Source organism: Lepisma saccharinum, chromosome 20 (genome assembly GCF_977018435.1).
Source record: "Lepisma saccharinum chromosome 20, izLepSacc3.1, whole genome shotgun sequence".
In the NCBI taxonomy this organism is placed as follows: Eukaryota; Metazoa; Arthropoda; class Insecta; order Zygentoma; family Lepismatidae; genus Lepisma; species Lepisma saccharinum.
In genome coordinates, this window is record NC_139248.1 from 9,742,224 (window position 1) to 9,764,100 (window position 21,877).

The 21,877-nt window shown below is 36.6% G+C and overlaps 1 protein-coding gene across 1 annotated transcript; it reads right to left on the reverse strand.

The window, feature by feature from the left end:
* Positions 1 to 59: 59 nt before the first annotated feature.
* LOC146003710 (uncharacterized) lies at positions 60 to 21,687 on the reverse strand. The gene is made up of 4 exons (XM_083142093.1): positions 20,996 to 21,687; positions 14,479 to 14,661; positions 8,571 to 9,154; positions 60 to 3,146 (listed from the first exon to the last, which is right to left on the reverse strand). Exons 1-4 carry the CDS (start codon positions 21,392 to 21,394, stop codon positions 2,897 to 2,899), a joined length of 1,416 nt encoding a protein of 471 aa, XP_082998219.1. The 5' UTR covers positions 21,395 to 21,687; the 3' UTR covers positions 60 to 2,896.
* Between the last annotated feature and the right edge of the window lie 190 nt (positions 21,688 to 21,877).

Consider the following 21,877-nt stretch of genomic DNA (forward strand, 5'->3'; position numbering starts at 1 on the left):
AAAATTTGGCGCCGCTCCTGTTAAAGACGTGCAAGGATAAATGAAATAATTACAGCACATTCCTTGTCTTATAATTTCTTTAATCAAAGACACTCATCCACAATTGTTTCAACACGAAACAAATGAATGTCACACACTCACAACTGGCAATGATTGAAAATAACAAAAAAGTCGTGCATTATATCATATTTGCTCTCTAATACTTCACATATTCAGTAAAATAAGTCATTAACACTTCAGTCACTTATCACCTTGACAATCATTTATATCGTGTAAGCATTAACAAGAATATATCAGAAGTTCAATCTAATGATTACAATCACATCGTAATCACAAAGCAATAGTTCTTCCAAAGACAATCACGAATGAGCAATGGATGACACAGATCCTGAAACTTCCTTTTTCTCTCATAACTTTGCCACTAGATATCACACTTTTAAACTAGTTTACTGTTGGCTGGACCGAAATTTCATTCCATAAAGTCTTTAATATGCACAGCGTTCATCAAAAACCACGGAAAAAACTGTATGAAGGTAAAGTCTTTACTTCAACTGGCCAATACATTAAAAAATTACATTCAAATGATATTTATTTAATTACTTCCGTGCAAATGATTGAGATAATTATTTACATGCGATCTGCAGTCACACATTAACAAAGAACATTTATAGGATGTGGAGTTCAAAGAATAAACTCAGTTCATAATTACAAGAGACATGACATATCAAAGAACATTGGGAACGGAATGATATAGTTTCTTGCTACATCTGTGGCACTATCATAGTAATGAAAATGTACATTAGAGTGTTGCAGGGAGGGGATTTCACTTGAGTGGCAAATAGTTTGCACGGGCGACACTAGATAGTGTACGGAATTGAGAGCTTCTTCGCTCGATCAGGCAAAAAGTGGTCTACACTCGAAGCCCTGTAGGACACGTGGAACAGTAATTTGTCTGTGGTAGCAGGCCCTCAAATATGGATCGTGACGTGAAAGACGCAATGAAATTGAAACTTAAATGAACAGAGTCATCACCTCCATGTTAAAATGTAGTTTAGTCAATCTTACCAATAATACTCAGTGATAAATGAAAATGAAACAGATAATTGTGGGCTGAAACTACCAGGATGAACATTTTACACGTGTCTACGATTATTGTCACAGATAAATGTTGCATGGGCTCAAGCGTAGCATGCTCAAGGGTGGGAACTTGAATGAGTACAAGCGAGCAAAAGTGGTCGTATGCAGTACTCTAATGTACATCCTTTGGTATAATAATAAGGTACAAGAGCATTTCACTACTGTGTATCTCTTTTAACATGAAGATGACAAATTTAAAAATCACATAAACGCTTACCTGTACAATGTATGGAATAATTGCTTCTTTGCAAAATTAATATACGCAAACTGACCAAAGTCATTTCAAGAAAACAGCAGTGGCAACATTCAACTTTTGTTGACTTGTTTTGTGAAGTGAATAGCACACACACACATGCACACAAGCAAACGAAAGCTGCAGGAAGTTACCAACATTTTCCAGAGCTCGCACTGCTTTTAACAGCACCAATAATAACAAGCAAAAGGGGGTACGCAACAGTTCTCCCCTTAATTTTGAAAAATCTGAATTTCGTCAGCTGTTCACTGATTTAATTTTTCCGAACGTCTCATTTTCCTGCATTTTGTTTTTTTTTATCTTGGCACCCGAAAAACATAAATATGAACTTCCACTGCAGTTATCTCCTTTATTACATTTCTATTGCTGAAGATGGAAAAACACCAAAAAATGAACATCACTGCGTTGTTCACATTTTTTTAATCCTGAATTGTATTCAAGTAACACTATCAACTCTCAAGCTAAAGTATTTTGTCACATTTCAAGCAGTGCATTTGAAAAGTTCGGTGTTACAATCTACAGGGTGTTACGAAAAGTCCCCGCACAAAGAAATAATGTTCTTCTTTGCAAAATGCCATTTACTCGTAACAAATGCATCGAACTGAACTAATTTAATGGCAGGACCGCATCGACCATGTCTGGTTCTTGAAGGCTGCTGTTATGTGATATTTCTATTTTGAAGCGATATTCTCTATGTATGGGAACTTTTGGGACACCCTGTAGAAAATGTGTGCACATCATTAATTTAAAAGCTGCATGTATGCTGATAGGATATCATTAATGGAATGATTTTGTTGTTCCCATCGATCACAAATATTGAAGAGACATGATATGAATTAGTTACAATTCGAAGTTCTTTGATCATGCACACGAATTGATTGATACATAAGAAAAAGCATATTTTGTTACATCAACAACGAAAGTGGTCAGAGAATGGTAAGAGAAATACAGTAATAAAACCAGGCATTAAAAACCAAAATCTCATTACTACAGAATGTTTTAGAAGTAAATATCAGGAAAACGTACAGAGAAAGTGAAGAATTTGGTTTCAGTTCTGTCTCTACCACCCTACACAATGATCAGGAATAAAAAAAAAAAAAAAAACATTACGAGAGAGCACAAGTGGAGAATTAGGTCATGTTATAACATTGTATCAATCTGAATGCTGTCTGAACCAGAATTGTTTTAATTTTATAACCCAACTCTTGTAAAAATCATACATCACTGAAACCTGAAAAAAAAGTATTGCCATTGTCAAGCCTTTCTTAACATTTGATGGCTTTAATCAGTAATAATACTATTTGAAGGACAGAACAATGTTCATTATTTTCGACTGAGTAGTGCTAAGGCTTTCTACCAGTCAATGCCGAGTACCAAAATCATTCCTTTAATAGTAAAGCATGTGAATTTAGAAAAGTAAAAATATTTGCATTATACACACTGTCACATGCAACAAAATAGTCACATATAAATTTCAATCTGGTGATATGAATGTTAAAACTAAAATCACGTCCTTGCATTCCTAGAAGTTGTACTTCCTGTACAGTTTCTGTGGGTCTCTAAGCCGACTTGAGTCCGGAAGTTCTTTCCACAGTCTAAACATGAATAGAAAGTTTCTCTGAGGTGGAGTGCTCTATGATGATCTACTATATCCTCTGGAAAGGACTTTCCACAATATCCACAAGTGCTGCTTTGATCTGGGGTTTGTTGTTGTACTTGCTGCTGCTGCTGCTGTGGCTGTGGCTGTTGTTCCCTTCTGTGGAGGTAAAAAATAATATATATTTTCCACAAAATTTTAAGTCAAAACTCACCCATTATTACTTGAAGATCACGAGTACATGAACATTTGCTGTTAACACATTGTTAATCGGTCTAGCTAGAGTTTACTCATGGGGTCATTTCATGTGAAATTAACAAGGTCTTCAACCTTACATTTTTTGATTCATTTGAAATTTGGCACAGTGGAAGGGCCATCAGATCCATATCTTTTGTATTTCCGAAATTACAGTGTTGTAAACTGTGCGAGTTTGAGCATTTTCCCCAACATTTTCTTAACTTTCAATTGCAATATTTCGGCAATCATGATGCTTATGGAAGTGATTCGGATGGCGTAGGAAAGATCTCAAAGGGCTCTTTAACAAGAAATATAGCATGCCTCTGTCAGGGAAGGGGGAAAACAATTGAAGGTGGTGTTAAAAAACTCTGGTAGCCAGTTTCTCAAAAATGGGTCTTCTATAGGTTAGGTTAGGTAATGCATGATAACATATTTTGATAGACAAAATCCTACAATTCAAAAGTAAAAGTCAAACGGAAATGAAAATTGCAGCAGTTTAGATTGAAACTCACTTACAACTTTCTCCTCTTTCCATTTTCCGCTATGTGCACCAATAAAAGAGTTGCCTATGGGACCAGAATTTTTGGCACCCTGTATTTCTAATAACTGGGAAAGAGAAAGATTTGCTTTATTTTACTTCGCTTCTTGTGCCACTTTTGGCTAATTTGTGAAGATGGGGATGACGAAATAGATGAATGGACACTCACAAACATCCATGCCCAGGCCAGGATTTGAACCCGGAATCCCTGGCATCGTAGCACGATGTGCTAACCACTCCGCCACAGGGCCGGCTCTAATAACTGCGAATTTAAACATCATATTCATGTATGTTAATTCAAACGATATTGTATTTCATTTCTGTTTGACTCTTACTTTTAAATTATAGGAATTTGTCTATCAAAATAATCATGCATTACCTAACATACTATACACACCCTAAACTAACCTACATCTGACATAACTCCAGATCCAATTGGCATCCCATTTTGAAATTTTGTATAGTTATTGAGTAATAGTGTATGTATGACACATATGTAAAAAAATACACTTTTTGAGAAACTGGCTACCAAAGTTTTCTTTACACCACCTTCAATTGTTTTTTTTACCCTGACATAGGCATGCTATCACGTGTGAAAGAGCCTTTTAAGACCTTTCCTATGCCATTCGATTCACTTCCATAGGTGCCCTGATTGTCAAAATATTGCAATTTAAAGTTAACAAGATGAAAAAATGGTCAAAATCGCAGTTTGCAACACTGTAATTTTGGAAATACGCAAGATATGGATCTGTAACTTTGCATATTTTCGTACTTCAGGTGGTCCTTTCAGTATGGCAACTTTTAAATGAATCAAAATATGTCAGGTTAAAAATTGCCTCTTCACATGGAATGGCCCTATGTTTTCATTGCCTTTCTTTGTTCCTGATTTTAAGGTAGCTTGGATTTTTGAATATTTCTTGTTTGCGAGTTTCTATGGGATCAGAATTATTTTGAATGTGCTGTACATCTTTGCCAGCCCGTGATTGCCGATTTGACATTTTACCTTGCATACAGGGGTGTAAACAATACCCCCACAACTCCAACGGCGCAAGAAGGGGGGTACAGTAAGAATGATAAATTAAGAAAGACCCGCCACAAAAGTTTTCCTTTCGAAGCATCTGCATTACGAAAGAAAATATTTTCATTGCATTTTGTCTTAAGGGCATGCGGAAAGAGTTTCCGCCAGGCTCTTCCCTCTGAGTCAGTGTTGCCAACTTAGCACTTTTGTGACCATATCTGGCTCTTTTGTGCACTCGTTTGGCTGTGAACTGGGTTACCCACCCTCATGCCTCACTATGATGCTCCAACTTTGCTATGAGAATACATTTTGCATGTGACGTGATATTGTTATATTGGCTGCGTCGAACCACTCCCTCTTGCCTTCCCAGCTAGTTTTTTATAGCGCCGTGGAGATGACATAATACTGTTATCCGGGAATCCTTTATTTTTGATTTCATATGACCATCGGTGGATTATTGAGATGGGTGATGCCACCGGAAAACTTAGAAGAAATTGTTATTGCTTTAAACGGTAAATAATATAGCCTGACAAGTTAAGTCCCGATATGCGCAGATCGCTGCGGAGCACTTCCTAGTATGTCATCCTCCCTACTACACTCACTACGTACTACTCTGGACTTTAGAGTAAGAGTGGTGCCAACTCAGCAAAATTAAGCTAAAACAAATATGACAAACGATTTTTACTGTGTAGATTGACGATGCCGGCTCATATCAGTTTATCAGTGGTTCATTTGATTTAATCCGGTCTTTGAAAATGCATGCGGTGTGCGGATCATAAACTGTAGTATTACGCACGTGCGTTAAGGTTTATAACGAAGAGAAACTACTGGGCGAATGACTTCATTTTCTGAATATGACATCGAGCAGTGGACTGTTTTTTTAAAGCCGAGTGGGGTGGGGGTTCTTTTGTTTATCGTACAACAATCCCTACGAGAAGGCAATTTGATAACATGCTTGCCTGTGTTCTTTTTTAAAGCATTGAAATGTTCTCGCTCTTTACTCTTGGCTGCATATTTTTGAAATGCAAAAATCAAATCATGCCGGGTCCAACGAAATCCACAATCTGCTCTGGAAAGCTCCTTAGAGGACAGGCCAGATAAATTGTTTACAATGTTGCATATTTGCGAAATCAGAAGGAGTTACATAAACTTAAGTATAATGTTGTCGAGTCCACAAGCTCCACGGGAGTATCTAAATGGATGGTTTCTCAAGTTTTAAAAGGATGCGCAGGAAGGCTAATCGGGACTGGACCTACAGTTTAAAGTGGGATCTGAACCACTATGTGCCTCCACCGGGAATCGAACCTGGGACCCCTTGATTACAAGGCGACAACGCTACCACTGCGCCATCGGGGAGGCCAAGTTTTAAAAGAAGGAAAAGAGTTGTTGGCGAAAGGTGAGCAGAATTTCTGTACTCCAACAGGTAGAAAACAGCCCAGGAAAAAGCTAATACAAAGTTCATTGAAAATCCTCAGACCATTCTGCTCCCTCCAGGTTGCAACACTGCAAACCAACGTCGCTGCAGAGAATGGAGTGGGGAAATGTGGCGTGAGATGTGCAACAACTATTTGCAGCGTCTTGTTTTTAAACTTGTCAAGTTATAGCAGCGCCCCACTGTTTTGACACCTAAAATCATAATTGGCCTAGGAGGCACTTTATCCAGCCTTCGTAAATCTAGCACCCTGATAGTCAGTTTTAATTCAATTTTATGTGAAATTTAGATCTTTTATGCGCATCAGGTTTGGCAAGACTGCCAGGATGGCTGTAGGAGGCAAGGAGACATGCTTTGCACATATGCGAGTATTATTTGATTTGTTCGCTTCAGAATATCAAACTTCCGATTGCATAGAAAAATATATCAACAGAAAGAGGGCAGTTTGATGAAGCTTTTGACCAGCGGAAAAGTCTAAACTTCCATTTGATTAGCTGCAACTTGTTGCTGAGTTGTTTTGTTTTTTTTTTCAACAAAAGGAATACATGGGATTCTGGAAATTCTCACTCGTCATATTTTCAAGTATTGTGTCTAGCTTAATAACAGACATAAAAAAACACTTCCACTTGCAACATAGGAAGAAACTCATACTCAGATTTTTTTTTAGTAGCATTGCCCATTTCGACGATATGGAAATAGATGCACACGTGGTGTGTAACTGTAATTCCTCACCTTAATGCTTGTATTCCAAAGTAAAATCTTGGAACTCGTAAATGTTGTTTCTAAAACTTTACAAAATCCAGCATATTCCTTGAAGAGATATGCAACCTTCTAGAAAAGTCTGCATGTTGTCTTAATGAACTTCCAAATAATTTTGAGAAAAAATATAAATATGCTGACCAAGGCAGTAATTTATGTATTTTATTACAAAACATAAACTAAACGTAATGTTTCAACCTTCTAGCAAGGTCTTCTTCAGACTCTGTATCAAGTACAAAAGTAACAAGATACAAAAACAGGGCATTATATATACACACAAACATTACTCCCTCTAGACTATTAGAAATTTGTTCTGGAACTTTCTAGCAGGTGGCTTTCCCTTGTCAACTGTACTTTCACCTAAAATGCTAAACATATTTTCTTCCATCTAGAATGTGGTTGGGCTTTATATCTCACACTCTTTTTCCTTCATTTTTCTTCCTTCTCCTCTCCTCTTTCTCTCTTGTTGAAACAACATAGGGATCATGTATGACTTAAGAGAGAGAGAGAAATGCGATATTTAAACACACGAGAGAAACAGGACATGACATAGAGTGGGATGAGGCTAAGCAGATAGGAAGGGAGAAGAGAATGCTAGTGAGAAAATGGAAGGAAGCCAAGGTAATAGAGAAGAAAGGTGAAGAAGACACAATGAACTGGAATGGGGGACTGAAGTTAAACAAAGAATGGAAGAAGATGTTAGAAAGAGTGGAAAGGACAAGAGAGAAAGAGAAAAGGAAGGAGAAGGAAGAAAAATGAAGTGAAAAGAGCGTGAGATTAAAAGTCCAACCACATTCTATATGGAAGTAATTGTGTTTAGCCTTTTAGGTGAAAGTAAAGTTGGCAAGTGAAAGTCACCTGCTAGAAAGTTCCAAACAACTTTCTAAATAGTCTGGAGGGAGTAATGTTTGTGTATATATAATACCCTGTTTTTGTATCTTGTTACTTTTGTACTTGATACAGAGTCTGAAGAAGACCTTGCTAGAAGGTTGAAACGTTACGTTTAGTTTATGTTTTTTAATAAAATAAATTACTGCCTTGGTCAGCATATTTATATTTTTTGATAATCATGGAAACAAGGCTTAATGGTGTTATAATTTTGGAGTGTTAGAAAATGAAGCTTGAGAAATGACCAGACAAATAGAAACGTCAATTTCTACTAAACAGAAAAGAAAAGTGAAAAACTTTTTTGACAAACTGACAAAAGATGTTGGCTTTCTCAACACATTGAATTGTTTTAAAGTAAAGAGTTTCTACCGTGCTTGATATTTTAATAAATCAAGTAAACAATAGATTTCAGAGTATGAAACAAATGAAAGAAAGCTTCACCTTTCTATGGCCCACTGACTTGCAGAATTCATCTTGGTAGAAATCAAAATTCTGGCTAGTACCATTCCCTACCTGGACAAAAATTATTGAGAAGCACAACAACAAAAGTGAGATTGAGTGGAGTGGCCCTGTTAAGTATCGAAAGTGATCAGGCTCAAAAACTGGACTTGGCCTAAAGGTAGGAATAGATTAATAGATCAAATATTACATTAAAAGTCAACACCCTGCGACAATTTAGGATACATCAAATTCCACACATGAAATTCTTACCTTCTGTCCAGCTGGGGTTCTCTATGTTGATATGACACTGTCCTCTGCATCATTGAACTTGCTTGCAATACTGGTTGGGGATTCGACTCGTGATTGACCATTGCACTGTTCGAATTAGGAGGCACTGAAGAATGTTCCATCGCAGACACTCTACCCCTGCCCAAATTTGAAGGTGGTTGTGTCTGCATCATTTGTCTATCCTGCGACATATTGTTATTCACATGAAAATTCTGCGCTGTGTGATTTCTGTCAACTGGCGAGGAATTTGTGAAAGACTGTTGCTGACTAGTCGCCACGTTTGGCATCCGCTGGGAATTCATTTTTCCGTACGTCCTAAGCGGCTGAGAAACAGGTTTGTAGAATGTTTCCACATTTCTCTGGTGTACCGGAAACTGCTCATTGTTTGCGTACGTTTGATCAAGTCTTGCTCTTTTGGCAGTATCGTAACTGGGTTCGTCAGTCAATTCAACAATGTCTTGTGGTTCTTTCTTGACTGGGAGACTCTGGGGCAGTACCTGTGGTGGAGGGTGTTGTGAAGGGGGTTTGGGAGGTGGTGGTGTCGCTTCGAACGATGGTATGGTGACCTGCAAAAATGAAATATACGTCATACTTTGAAACAATTCACCTGCATGCAAGATTTATCCATAATAAAAAAAAGCATAACTTGCGCAGTATGACATACAGGGTAAATCAAAATGATGTTCTTGATTTTGCTAGTTATTTTAGTCAAACTGTACGCTAAACAGACACACCTAATTAGCCCTTAGTGGACGGGAGATTCTGCCATGTGTGTAGCCTCTAGGATGGAAACTTTTCAAACTTGCCAGAATGTTAAGTGCTATTCTAAATCAAATTTAATATCTCAGAAGCTAAGAATGGTAGAATTCTGAATAATGCCTTGTTTTCATCAGTATGGATTAGGTTATAAAACCATGCTCATAAATTACATGTATGTTCATAAGTGAAGAAAAAGAAATTTCACACGGTATTCCTTTTCATGAAAACTGAAATCTGACCTCACCGTCTATAGTCAATGTAGCAACTTCAAGATTGAAGATGGGAACAAAATATTGTCTCGCACCGTGGCTGTGAGATCTAAGGCATCATGCTTTCGGCTCCATCTACAGGATGCATGCAGGTTCAAGTCTCCTGGGGGAAGCGTAAGAACTTTTCTCCTGAGATAGACGTATTGTCTGAAATCTCATCTCTACATGGATGTACTACACACATCACAATGTTTGTTTCATAACTGATGTCACAATCAATAAAGCTACCCCTTCGGATGAAAAATTATTTGCTTTTGAATAGGAGAGAAACGCGTGCCACATTTGTTTAGACTCAAATCTTGGTCCGTCGTCTGCTGACATCACCACTAATATGGTCCATTGGCACACCCACGCACGTGGTATCCCTAATGGCACAGTCAGGGTCTCTACAAATTTGTAAAAACAAAATTCCCTGACTTTTCCTGGTTTTTGCACACCAAGAACGAACATTTTCCAGACCAAAGCATTATGGCATTTCATGTTTTAAAACATGTGCGTGAAGGTTATTATTATATTTACGTAGAGTTGCAAAAAAACTGGGTTTTTTGAATGGGCATATTTCTTTTTATAAAAGCTAGCTTTTTTTTTAATAAAAACTGGAAATTCTGGCTTTTTATCAATTACAGCTAACCTATTTCACTTGAAGTTACTGTTATGAGTTTACAGGTTTGAAGTGACATATTTCACAACAAGCTAACAAAATTCACATAATGTAGCAGCCAAGAAACGGATATTGGCCAATCCCAGTGGACAGATATTGCAAATACAATTTTAATCCTAGCTTACAGAGGGTGGGGCTTCCAGGCACACCATCCCTATTTTTTAGATTTTTCAACTGTTTTAAAAATAAATTACATTGTTCCCTAGGGTGTTCCCAATATTTATGTATTACTTTTGTTCATGAAAACATAAATGTATGTAATTAGGAGGCAAAATGCACTTGGTGTGCATATCAGGTGCCATCCTTGAATGTGTCTCATTTCAGACACTCATGCCAGTGACAGTGTAATGATTGTAATTATTACATTTAATAAACAACTGCACCTCAACAAACAAAAGAGCATCAATAAAAATTATTATGGATTTTTTTAGTTTTAGTGAATGATAGTAATTTTTGTAATTATTATAATTAATAAATAACTGCACATATATAATCAGAAAAAGAACCAGTGATTCAATAATAAAACAGTTTCTCAAATTTTAATGCTAACAAAAAATGTAGTCTTGATCAGCACACCTGACCATGAAATGGACATAAAACAAACTTTTACATGTTTGTGTCTCAATTTAAATGTTGATATCATTAAATCTGAAACAGATGATAATATCAAAACTTTCGGCATTTTGGGACAATTAAAAATCTTTACTGTTCGTAACACACATGCAGAAGTATACATATTACGTGAATGTGTGTATATATATATCCTGTTTAACGGAGCTTTGAGACGAAAGCAACACGTGGCTCTTGGAAACCAACCCTTAGAAGTAATTGCAACCTTTTGAGTGACATGTGTCACTTGGAAGCAGACCCTTAGCAATCCATTCAATCTTTTGATCTGAAGTGCGACAATGAGCTAAACATGTCACTTGCATCTTGCCGCTTCAGTCTGTTATTCATGCATGCACTGTGAATGTTTACTTTATACTAGGGATGGGACGATATGAATTTTGGCCGATACCGATATAAAATTTACGGATACCGATAACCGATATTCTACCGATCCGATATAAAATTAGAAATGGTCCTGGAAAAACCTGAAAGGTTCATTGACCTCCTTAAAAAATGTGTGTTTCAAAGTGACTGCAGTGCAAGAGAAATTGCATATTTAGACATTTACTTTTTAAAAAAGTAGGGCATGGAGATTATCCATAAAAATTACAACAAAATGGCAGAATTTTGCACTAAATTATCAGATATTTATGGATATATCGGATCGGTAAAATAATCGGTAATTTTACCGATAAACCGATACACCAATATCGGCCGATACCGATCGAGTACCGATTAATCGGTCCCATCCCAACTTTATATTGAAGAAGAGATGTGCCGCTACTCGCTTGGCATCTGAGACTTCAGTCTGAAAGCTCCTTCAATAGCGCTTAACTTACTGTAGTAGATTTCTAGTTGAAAATATATTTAAACAATGACTCCCTTTTGCTAGAGTATTTCATATGCAACTTCCGGTAATTTCACATAATAATCCGTATACTAAACTGAAGTATAGTTTGTCCAAATAAAAAAATTGCTTGTTCTTTTTCCTATGTTGAAAAATATACTTCTAGTGCATTACCCACAAATATGTCAAATTTTACATAAAAACAGTGAATTTCCCTGACATTTCCATCAAAAATGTAACTTTTGTTACTATTTCAGGATTTCCAGACTAGACAGTGGTGATGCTGTTGCCTTGTAATCAAGTGGTGCCAGATTAGATCCCTGTCGGAGGCACATTGTAGTCATTCTGATCCCATTTTCAACTGTAGGTCCAGTCACAATTAGTTTACCTGTGCATAAAGTGAACTTAAAACAAACGAGTGTGTGTGGCACGTGCACACACACACACACACACACACTCGTCAAGGGTGTATTTAGGGGAGGGGTCCAGGGGGTCTGGAAAAACTTACCAAGTGCTTAAATTAAATACTGAAAATATACTTTCAATAGCATGTGTTGCATAATCGATGCTTACTTAGCTCCTCTGAACTTAATGGAAAGCAAGAATTATATTGGGATCATACGTCTTTGAAGGACAGCCCCGAAGAAAATTTATCACTACTACTTATGATAATATGCATCATATATTAATCAGGAATTTTACTTTTAGTCAACTCAACCTAACATCCTAATTTGGTAATTCAATAATTATTCACTTCTTTATCTATTTGACATATGGCCGCGGTGGCTCAGTCGGTAACGCGTCTGACTACCATGCTAAAGGTCCCGGGTTCGATCCCCGGCCGGTTCAAATCCGGGAAATTTTCTAACGATGGAAGCGGCCCCGCCGCCCACCCAGCGTCGAATAACATGGGTACCTGGGGGAAACCCTGGGGGGTAAAGACGGTCAGGGGCATGATGCTGATCACATCACCCCCACTCATGACCGGATCAAGAAAGTGTGGGGCGTTACCCCCACACCCCCTATACGCCTTCATGGCGTAGTGCTATGCACAGGGGAGCACTTTACCTTTTTTACCTTTATCTATTTGACATTATTTCCTTGACAGGGCAGCTGCTTTTATACAAATTTTAGCGATCTTAAGGCTTTGGCAACCGTAAGGGCGAATTTTTTTTCAAATTTTCCTCTCAATTCGAAAAACCGCTTTGATATTCCAAAATGAGAAATTACATACGCTTAGAATTCTTTCTAGAACACCGACGAAAATTTTGGTGTAGTTTGCTTTTGCTGTTATCTAGATATTCTCCAAACTTTTGCGATTACGTAAGTCTATTAAATTATTGACAATATCTAGATAACAGTGAAAGCAAAGTACACGAAAATTCACGTCAATGCTCTAGAAAGAATTCTAAACATATGTACTTTCTCATATTTTGGAATATCAATGAGGTTTTTTGAGTGGAGGGGAAAATTTGAAAAAAATTGCCCTTACGGCTGCCAAAGGTCCAGTCCAGCCTCAACTACATGTAAGCGAGATAATGAATACGTGCTGTTATATCTCTATTATTATAATGTATCTTTGCCTATTCATGTAATAACTAAGGAGTGGAAGTTGATGACCTAAAAATTATAGGTATATGACCTATAGAATGTCCTAAAAAATAGGAAAAAAATGACGTAAAAAATGCAAAAATTACCATTAAATTTGTTAGTTTCAGGTTAAAAATTGAAATGAAAAGGATGCAATCTTGTTGTTTTTTTTTAAAAAAAGGACAAAATGATACCACATACACATTCAATTAACATATGAAACGAAGATTTCCAATGGAATCAACCGAATAATTTTAAAACAATTTAATGAAAAAGTCATATAGACTAAATGAATTGGTGTATAAAGCATTAATTTCCCACATCTTTGCCTGGTGATTGAGTGTGGTGTGTTTCTGTGGCACTGTAAAGAAAAAGAAATTATCACGATCCACGTAAGACAATTTTTGTTTAGAAATTTAACAAATTGTATAAAAAATAGGGGATCCAAAATCGGGGACGCATCCGGGAAAGTGTTCATAGACACGCACCCCCCACCCCAAGTTAAAAGTACATTGGAAAAGTAATTCTTAACATCAGAAATTGTTTGAAATATCTGAGTTTGCCCCAGACGGGCACCTGGTGGTTTCCCTGGACACAACAAGGACTGTCACCAGTTCAGCATTTCTTTTGCTCGTAAATTGCAATCCTGTGAGATATACTATACAGGCCTATGTTCACCTTGGTGAAAAGACTCAAGAATATTACCAAAATGAAAGAAGTGACAAAATATGACGAAACAATACACCGAATATTGCAAAAAATGATGGAAAATGCCGAAAATCGGGGAAAAAGACCTGAAACCTGAAAATTGGCAAAAGAATGCAAAAAAAAAAATGCACTTTAAAATTACCTTTTTTGGGTTCTAGATGAAGTGTAATATTGTGTATATTTAATGGGCATCGTGTCCGAGATGTCAGAAAAAAGATGACATTTCATCAACTTCCGCTCCCTAGTAATAACAATAGAAAATTAATTCATTTACATATTTTAAATTAATTATAATATAATTACTTTTATCTAATTATTATTATTATTATTTCTCAGACACTTGGTTCGAAGAGCCCCGACATATACTTCCAAATACATGCCTGATACACGTGTTCATATGTATTTCAAAACAACCATGCCTACTTAGGATCTAATAATGTAACATACCATGCTTGCTGTAGACGGTCTTTTCCTCTCTGTATCTACCATATTCTTTTTCCTAGCTGCCTCCATGATTTGATTCATCTTAAACTCAGCTTGCAGGCTGGTATCGAACAGATCATAAGAAACATCCAATTTACTTAGGCATGTTAGGCATACTTGTTTTGGTAAATTATCCTCTTCTCGAACCTAAAATAAACAACAAAAAGAAGATATTTTAAATGAAAATCATGATTGGATCAATAAAATATACTTACAACATTTGATTCCAATCAGTAATCAGGGAGAAAATCCATGTTGGACTGCAAATATTTTACCTTAATCTGTTTAAAAAAAACATGTAATGAGGATCAGTAGGGGGAAAAATATAGTGCAGCAGGTCACCATGCACCTGCATTTTCAAATTCAGTTCCTAAAAAAAATATTCCGAGGTCACTTATGAAATTTTTTCATTGCCTTCTTTAAAAAATAATGAGCATAATATGTGTTTTCTTTATGTTTATGTGTTTCTAGACTATATCTAGAAATGAAGGGCTCTGGTAAGTGACATTTTGATCATTTCTGAGTTCATTAATAAAAAAAGTTATTAGAATCTATAGCTATAGCTGTAGATAAATTGTTTTCATGCTGTGTTTACCAATTTCACTTGGAGATTGAAGGATGGTACATTCTACATTGTAACTCAAAAATTACCAAAATGTTACTTACCATGTTTTACACCCGAGCCCTTCAAATAATTCAGGAGCCATTTCCCCCCCTCAAATACAAGCTAAGAAAGCCATGAATCTAACTACTGTAAGATAAACTACAAAATGTAATCTTACAATATTAAATTTATTAATTAATACAAGATTGGATTAAATGTAATTAATTCATGTGGCAGTGGCCTTCACAAAACACATTTTTCCTAATTAAACTTGAAATACTAAATATATTTATTTAGGACTGGATTTAAAAATTCCATCGCCATGTATTTTTCTACCCCTAATCATTTGTTTACTGTAGTCTTGGATATGAAGTGTTGCTGTCATCTACGTACTGCACATGGGTGGGGTACAAAGAGATATTACATCACTAAATGCTTCCGTTGTTAGGGTAGATGGGTCAGGTTTACGGCTCTCAGAATGAATAAAATATCCCAATATGCTTTCATTGCTAAGTTAGGTGGGTCAGTTTTTGGACTCTTAACATTAAAATAACACCCCTAAATGCTTCTAACACCTGATCACACACTGTATTTCACTGCATAAGCATTGTACCTGTTTCTTTTAGTTCAAAAATTGGTTTATAACCTTTCATTGAGTAATCGTCGCATCGACATGTCACATGACAAAACAGGTGATAGCGACACAGAATCTTCGGACACAGAAGATTAAATTTTGTAGTTCACAACACTGTAGTAAATTTTCTCAAGTGTAATATTTCGACAATAACACACAAATCAGTAACAACAAATTTTTCAGACCAGAAAAGTGCTTGCTAAACTGACATGAAGAAAGGGTGTCAGTTGATTTTAACTATTCAGTTTTAACGAACATTCACAAGTATTCCGTGCATACTAAGGTAGCGGTTCCGACTGAATTATGATTTTTTTCAAATTCTCCTACCAGAAAGACTAATTATCGTAAAATTTTGACAATCATTGTCCCACAAAATTTGAACCTTCCTTAAAGTAATGAGCACTGTTTGGATTTCAAAAAAAGTTATTTGTGTTCGGGGGAAAAAAAAAAAAACTTACGCAAGCATGCATTCTTCCCATAGACAAGGCATTCTCCACTGATAGAAGCGAGAGCTAAAACCTCTTGGTCGCGATTAGGGCTGAGACGATACTCATGTATTGGGATCGGTAAATATCGGTTGAAATTTTCCCACCGATATCATTGTTTTTGAGTCGCTGGAACCAGGACCAAGAGCAATATTATTTGTCCTTTTTAAAAGTTCGTTCAACCTTCCTTGCCATATTGGAAGAAGTTCCACGTGTAGTTTTTCGGAGAAATGCTGAACAAACTCCAACCCTCCTTGGAAGCAGATGATTGACAAGATCAAAGGCATAAAGGGAAAGCTGAGACCAAACTTCTGGAAGGCATCACACATTTCCAATTCCTGCTCACAAACTCGGGTAAGAAAGGTGGATGTTTCTAAAACCAGCATTACTACCATGCTGGGCTGTTTCCAGACCAGATGATTGCAGAGTTCTTGGCAAGACGGGTGAAGGTTGCTGTGGAATTTGTTTTATTTTATCTACATTCAAGCAGGGAGGAAGGGTTGTGGATTCAACAATTTCTTCTGTACTCTTCCCATCTGTGTAAGTCTCCCACGTGACTATTGGTATCAACCGATACCGCAGCGATTTGTTTTTATTGCATATGACAGAGAATGATCGGCAGCACATCATAAAGAGGCATTATTTTAATAACTGTATTTGCATACATTTTTATGTTGCTCTTCTCCTTCTCCATGTTAACCCAAACCACAAGAATGAATAATGTTTACATGAAACTGAAGAAGGGATACAATCCACAGATTTTTAATTATTTTTCTTGTAACTGCAACACGTTACAAAGGGCAACGGTTCAGATTGTTTTATGATTGTTTTCAAATTCTCCAGCAGAAAGACTAATTACAGTAGAACTTTGGAAATCATTGTCACATGAAATTTGAACCTTCCTTAAAGCAATGAACACTGCTTGGATTTGAAAAAAAGAAGTTATTTATGTTTAAAAAACAACTTCAAAATGACATTACGCAAGTATTTTTGCTTCCCATGGACAAGGTATTCTCCGTTGACAAGCGACAGTAAGTATCGTAGAAGAGTGGGAATAAATGTAGAAGTAAATCGCAACCTTAGTAGAAGGCATTTAGGGACTTTATTTTAATGCTAAGAGAACCAAACCTGACCTGCCTAACCTAACTAGAAAAGCATATATTGAACAAAATCTTAAGTAATCGCTAAAACTCCGCAGTATGTGTTAACAGACTTACATCAAAATCAAACCTTAGAAAGCCTTGAACATAAAAAATAAAAAAAAACTCTTTCTTTGCATTCTCTGGATATACAGAGAAGTTCACACGAAAAAAATACCAAATGCCACAAGACGTTTTAAAGTTTTATAATTCTACATGACAAGAATTTGGGAGTTATTTAATGTCATTAAAGGAATGTGATGAGTTAGTATGAAACGGTAAATAGCCTTTGTTATTTTAAAATCGAATTTTACAAATATCGGTACGGGTGAGAGTATCGGCATTGGTATCAGCTCAGCCCTAGTCGCAATCAGCAGTAGAAAGCATTTAGGGATCATATTTTAATACTAAGAGAACTGAACCTGACCCACCTAACAAGGAAAGCATTTAGGGTTATTATTAAAATGCTAAGGTAACTAAAACTGACCCCCTTAACCTAACTACGAAAGCACGTATTGAGAAGTGAAAAACCTGTGTCAAGGAAACATGCAGTAAGTAATCACTAAAACTCTGCAGTATGTGTTAACAGACGCAAATCGAAATAGAACCATGTAAAAATTGCATACGTAACATGACGAAATCACAATAAAACAAAAGGAACTTGGGCCCATCCTAATCTTGCACCAAACACAGTTTAGTAATAAATGATTTTTAAGTACCACTAACACGAGCACAGTTTTCTTAAAAATAAAAGCTTGACATAATTGTCACACACGGTTTCCTCTAGTGCAAAAACCTTTGCATAAAATCTGCGACGATTATGTGATAAAATACAGTCATATCTGGCTTCGAGCACAAAACAACCTTCAATCCCCACATGAAAATCTGCTAAAACAATGTGTCTGAGATGGCCGTAAACCAAGAATTGCAGCTTGCTGCAAACCACAGATGCTCGTGTCAGCTACTTTCAAATCATTTCTTTGGTAAATAATACTTAATGAAGCTTTTAATTGTGCTAATTAGTTTCTCCACACTTTGATTTTTCCACGATCGTTTCCAGTATTTTAAAGCACTTCCAGATAGTCATATAACACTTGCAAAAAAAAAAAAACATTAAACATTCGGTTATGACTTAAGATGACCGGACCCCTCTCCGATTTTCTTCATATTTGACATACTTACTAATTGAGGCCTGCTAATGACGAATCTGAAGTTAAAATTTGTCACAAATGTCTAGAAATTGCAAAATAATTGCGAACCATTGACGCTAGCAAAACAAACCATTGACGTGTGGTTAGGTTAGGCAAACATAGTTAAAACTTGGTATCGTGGTAGTATCAGGAATATATATATTTGCTTGTGAAACAAAAAATTTCGCGAAAATCGACGGTTTCCATTCCGAAAACTAACGACTTATTTTCGCTTATTTTAGAATAGAATACTTTATTAGTCATTAGACATACTTTGTCATAACAAGCATATAAATGTTAATACTATAACCCGAACGGATTTCTTCAAATTTAAAAGAGAAACTATTTACTGAAATCAGTTTCTGTAGCATTGTCGAAGTTCTTCAAGGTATTTTCTTTCGCAGAAACTGAAACCTTCACCATAGAATGCTGCAGAACAAGAAATAATCAGATTTTATGTAAGGAACTTGCATTTTCTGACAACATTATGCCGTTGTTTCCATTATGTACCTGCAGATGGTGCGAGCGTCGAAAGTCATGCGGTCTCGTCAGTGTTTCCAAACGTGCCTTTTTCTTAAGATTTTTTTTTTCCTTTTAACTATGCTTACCTAACCTTGCCGGAAATGGTCCGTGGGGCTATCGTGAATGGTTTTTGGGGCTATCCATAAATGGTTCGTGGGGCTATCGTGAATAATTTTTGGGGCTACCCATCAATGGTTTGTGGGGCTACAGTGAATGGTTTTTTGAGGCTATCTGTCAATGGTTTGTGATGACATAATGAACACGGAAGTAGGTATTTTTCAGTGAAGAAGGTTGAAACACTGCATATCCACTCCAAATCGACAAAACACAAGCACAACGCACGATGATCCATGACGAATGCACGCCATATTGTCTGTTACCCAAGCGGAACAAGGAAGACAAATAATGACTCGTAATATGAAAAGTTGACACTATTTTATGAAAAAAGGCATAACTTCACCTTAAAGAATCTTCTGCAATGCAGAATAGGCAAGTATCAATGCTGAAATTAACGTAATAAACGAGTGAGAGGTGTTCGGGTGATATCGCATAATTACCCATGTTGTATTACAGCGAATGCAATTGAAAAATAGTGCTCTATTTTGATTACAATACAAGCCATGTACAAAAAACCATTTTACAATTTCTAGACGTTTCTGACAACTTTTAACTTCAGATTCGTGATTAGGAGGCCTCAATTAGTCAGTATGCCAAATATGAAGAAAATCGGAGAGGGGTCTGCTCATCTTAAGTCGTCCCAACATTCGGAATTGTGGTAACACTTTACTATACTGGAGACGGATTTCTTCAAATTTACACAAGAAAGTACTTACGAAAAATCATTTTCTGTAGCGTTGTTGATGTTCGGTAATGTAGTTTTGATCCATTTTAATGCGAATGCATGTGGTTTTCTACGAAAATCTATTTCCGACGCGCTATTGCTGGTGCCGCCATTTGCTTTCTGCTCGAGAGCACAATACGCTCTCGTATTGTCCATATATGCTAAATTGAACGAAAGGAGTGCTAATGGAACCTAACCTAACAGGCCTAACCGAACCTAGTAGGCATACCTCATCCCCGTGATGGTTCGTGGGGCTATCGTGAATTTTTGGGCTAACGTCAATGGTTTTTGGGGCTACCCGTGGATGGTTTGTTGGAAATAAGGAACAACAGTAAGTACTCGTTAATGTAAGAAATAGACATTATTTTCGTTAGAAATTCATTATTTCACCTAAAGAAATGTTCCGCAATGCAGAATAGCACGTTAGCAATGTAAAAAATTGCGAAATAAATCATTGATATGTGTCTCCGGTATAGTAAAGTAGTACTGGAATTGTTACCCCAAACCTAACCACCTAACGTACATCACAAAAACATAGGAGGGAGATGGAAAAAATAGTTCTGCCCAAAAAACAAAATGAGAAATCAGAAAACCTGTTTAGTATAAGCTTATAGGCATGCATTGAATTATATTAATGTTGATTATGTGTATCATGATGATAACTACCTGAATTACACAACTGGTCTGTATTTTGCAACCTCAGCACTATATGAGCGAGGTGTTCGAGCGATACTTTTAACATTTTTCTCTGTACATAAGAGGAATAGGAAGGGTACATATCGATGGCTAGCGAACTTTATTACTTAAAATATGAAATTTAGGTTACTAGGGACGTTTTGGCGAGCTGTTATCACGAAAGTGTGTTAATTTTTGCATGCCTTTAAAACAGTGTTTATATATATCCAACCAGTTAAAGAAGTAAACTGTTAAATTATACCACTAAACACATTCTTTATTATTCAGATTACCTATCTTAGAATTTGGCCTACATTAATTTACTACCTACAAATAGCTACAATTCAACCGGTTACCATTCTTTTACTGGCCGACCATCTACAATACTCACTATTATCGGAAGGCATTTTCTGATCTTCATTTCTAACTGCTGGCGTCGACCTTCATCTCCAAATATTTGCACACAGAATTTTTCGTCTTTAGCACAAAGTCGGCACATTATTTGCGAAAAACAAGGGCCAGGAGGACCTGGCGTTCTGGACACCACACTCATCGCGGTCCACCTGTTTCGGGTAAAATAGTGTGTTCTGTAATGAAAAAGTTGCGAATGCACCTGACTAGACCAAACTATTAACGTACCGCGGTTTTCTTTAACGGAAAAAAATATACTCTCGCATGAACCTGTTTTAAGTTGTACGAAATGCAACAAACATTCTCTCACTCGTCCATTTTTCCATCTCAAACTTGACAGACAATTGACTGTAACTGACATGGTTGTGAATTTTAACATGTAAAATATCAGTGTTGTTAGCAATTTTCCGCCAATCAGGTAGTAAGAAAAGCGAAGTTGTAGTAATGGTAATACATTGACTCGTACTTGAAATAAATGAAGTTACACTGTCCCTGATGAAAAATTCTTAATAAATCATTGCGTACTCAAGTTTCATACAAGAAAACTGCTGAGAATGTTTATCAATTTATGGTAATAATTAAGAAAAAATCACAACACTGTATAATCTCCAAAAAAGGTGGCGCGTTTCAAGTTTTCGAATTTCGAATTTTTGAGGAAACTGGAAAGTATGGGAGAGGGCCTCAGATTTCAAAAGAAAGAAGGTCCGATGTTTAGTAGGTCAAGGTGTGCTACCTAGTTGATAGTTTACAGCTTGTTTCATGTGTGCACAGATTCATGTGCAGTGTGTCAGGTCAGGGTCGGGCGTCGTAAGTGAGGGTGAACGTAAACATCGCATCGGAAAGGGTATAACCAGAGAGTACT

Coding starts and splice junctions, on each gene's coding strand:
- LOC146003710 (XM_083142093.1), bottom strand. CDS start 21,394: ATGTTAAAATTCACAACCATGTCAGTTACAGTCAATTGTCTGTCAAGT. Junction 14,662..20,995: donor GAAAATGCCTTCCGATAATA/GTGAGTATTGTA, acceptor TGTTTATTTTAG/GTTCGAGAAGAGGATAATTT. Junction 3,147..8,570: donor GAACCCCAGCTGGACAGAAG/GTAAGAATTTCA, acceptor TTACCTCCACAG/AAGGGAACAACAGCCACAGC.